General features: G+C 34.7%; 1 protein-coding gene across 1 annotated transcript; it reads left to right on the top strand.

Annotated features, from left to right (window-relative positions):
* The first annotated feature begins 799 nt into the window (after nt 1-799).
* LOC135798486 (uncharacterized) lies at nt 800-2,574 on the top strand. The gene is made up of 3 exons (XM_065311335.1): nt 800-1,008; nt 1,082-1,293; nt 2,302-2,574. Exons 1-3 carry the CDS (start codon nt 870-872, stop codon nt 2,530-2,532), a joined length of 582 nt encoding a protein of 193 aa, XP_065167407.1. The 5' UTR covers nt 800-869; the 3' UTR covers nt 2,533-2,574.
* Nucleotides 2,575-2,793: the final 219 nt, after the last annotated feature.

The raw sequence follows: 2,793 nt of genomic DNA, 5'->3' as shown, positions 1-2,793 counted from the left end.
CGGCGATGTTGAGATATCGATGCGTGGCGTCGCGCTCTTTTTGCGCCGCAAACATTTGACGTCGACATCGTTCGCCTCCGATTGATATCTGCACATGTTGCGCGATGTTTTTCAGCGTCTCAATTTAAGGACTAAATCAAAGGGGGATTTATAAAGACATCGAGTAAATATACGTAAATTTAGATTTCTTTTTTATTTACTCAATTCCATTTTGTTGGCTTGAAATTTATTTTTCAAATTTATTTTCTTTTATTCCTATATTTTATTCTCAGAAAAATGGTAACTTTTCTACCTCAACAACTATAACTACGATTTTATTTTATATATTTTTGTAGGAATAAGCCACTGGAATTAAAATGTGACCAGAGAATAGATATTTTCTGACCGAAAATGACATCGTGTATTGTCATAGATATGAATAATTTTTTCGTCATTTTCATTTGCTTGTCAAATTTTATGTGAAATACATCGTTGTGTTACCCAAATTGTTCGCGTACTTTCCCACCGAAAGAGCTATACACTGATTTAATGTAAAATTCATAATAGTGAACATATAAACTCAACTAGATATTACTTCAAAATTGAATGCGTGGACTGCAACTCTAAGAATGGATCCTCGGAAGCATTGCTTTACGGAACCAGCCACTGAAGCCTCAAAAGCAAGATGCGTTCGCAAACAGAATCTACTGGTTTATGATAAAAGTAATCTATGTGTGGCAAAATCAAAGCTTCCAAAGACATGTTATATAACACGTAAGAGTCACAATTATTCTTTTATATTTCTTATATTATTAATTAGCAAAATTTATAGCACTTAAAAAGCAAATCCCAAAAAAATCCGCGTTTGCACCGGCGCAGACTTAAAACGAATGTGTCCACCGAAACTCTGTGCTTGTCCCACAAAACGAGCGAAAAATACCGGACTGTGGGCCTCACTAGGCCGATTATTGGGGTTTGGCGTTAAGGGTGCACTTGCCGGAGGCTTAATCTATTGGACATATGGAATCGGTATGTAGTATTTCACACCGAAATTTTGCGTGCTAATAAATTATAAACTTTTGACTAATTTGTTTACCCCAAGGGTTGTGGGGTAAACCAGACGAAACCGAACAACTCTACATAGATCTCTGCAAATACGCGTACAAACCGGATCAGGAAGAAATAGACAAACTTATGCAGAAAGCGCGTGATCAACAAGCGATTTTTAATCAAACTTGCGATGTTTTCGCTTATCGTAGTAAACAAATGGCGATGGACGGAAACAGCGATGCGTTGATTTCCGAGGACGCGATTGTAAGCAAAAAAATCCCTACTAATATTAAAAATGCGAAAGTCCTGATGTTTGTTACACTTTCACACAAAAACTACTTAACCGATCATCATGAAAATTTGTACACATAATCTTAGAGGTCCACGAATGGTTATAGGCTACTTTTCTTTTAATAAAAAAAATATTTTTTTAAATAAAAAAAAGAAATTGTTTAGCCATTGATACCTCTGCATCTGGCTAATTGATTAATTTAACGCCATCTAGCATTCCGGCAATGAAGCTCAAACCTAAGTACTATAGTACCATCACACTGTATTATCACACTGTATTACCGACAGCTACGTCAACATCAAATCCAATTGACTACACTATGGAAACTGTACACTATACTTCCATAGACTATACTTTCAGCCATTTTAAACTTCTACTTAATTGTTACTTCTTCTGTGACTACAGACGTGTACGGAAACAACTTCATTATTTTAGATATTCGCAAGCGAAGCCGCGGATTAAAGCTAGTTGATTATAATTTTATGTATGGTCAAAATTTCGATAAGCAGTTAAAATGCGATGAGATAAAGATATGTTAAATACGTACATACTTTTAAAATTACAAACTCAGAGTGTATTAAATTATTAAATATTATAAATACCAATTAAATGGTCAAACGGAGGTTGGACCACCGGCGAAATTTACGTCTGCGGTCATCGGGCCAAAACGAATTGTTTTGCTGATTGAAATAATTTTGGTTTTCATTGATTACTAATTTGGGCGGACGGCCGACGCTTCGCAACGATATAAAAGTTAAATTAAATTACGCCTAGCCATGCGAGAGCGCTACGCCGCTAGAGGTATTTCATCTGTTTTATGTTTAATAAATAATTTCGGCTCGGTTAACCAAATATTAGAATATTAATTAAAATCGACGTTGAAGCAAGATAATAATAATTGAACCAGATGCGCAATACCAACACCAACCCACACATACCTTTAATAAATTGTATTGAAAATGAAATTGTTTAATTTTTAGTTGGCGCAATTAAAACTGTGTCAAAAGGCGCCATCAATACGCGACAATGCAAACTGCTTTAAGAACAAGTGGAACAACTGGATAATCTCGTCCTTTGCTTTTTTTGTAAATCTACCACAGAGATTATTCTGCAAAAAGGACGAAACTAAGGAAGAAGATACGAAATCAGTGAAAAAACAGTGTAGAGCCAAGAAAGAAACAAAAGAAGAAATCAAATCAAATGAAAATTAAATCCTTAAAATACATGACAATAAAACTAATTTCTTTTCATAATTCACTTGTGATTTATACAGCTAAAACGACCTAGAGATTTTACTTTAGTGTCAATGTAAACAATTTAGTTTACGATTGCATTTTGATGTTGTTTCTATAATGAAACATTTGTTTATCTCTTGTTGGCATCTATAAGCGAGATTGGATATTAACCACGCGTTTATTATTAAACCGGATGGCGCAATACGAGCTGGTTTATTATTATTCCAGGCGTGATAA

Source organism: Atheta coriaria, unplaced genomic scaffold, assembly GCF_025399875.1.
Source record: "Atheta coriaria isolate IRGN ID8LTWV9N9 unplaced genomic scaffold, Caltech_Dcor_3.1 hic_scaffold_9_pilon, whole genome shotgun sequence".
Taxonomy (NCBI): Eukaryota; Metazoa; Arthropoda; class Insecta; order Coleoptera; family Staphylinidae; genus Dalotia; species Dalotia coriaria.
This window is presented reverse-complemented; position numbering and strand designations above follow the sequence as displayed.

Coding starts and splice junctions, on each gene's coding strand:
- LOC135798486 (XM_065311335.1), top strand. CDS start 870: ATGTGTCCACCGAAACTCTGTGCTTGTCCCACAAAACGAGCGAAAAAT. Junction 1,009..1,081: donor CTATTGGACATATGGAATCG/GTATGTAGTATT, acceptor GTTTACCCCAAG/GGTTGTGGGGTAAACCAGAC. Junction 1,294..2,301: donor TGATTTCCGAGGACGCGATT/GTAAGCAAAAAA, acceptor TTTAATTTTTAG/TTGGCGCAATTAAAACTGTG.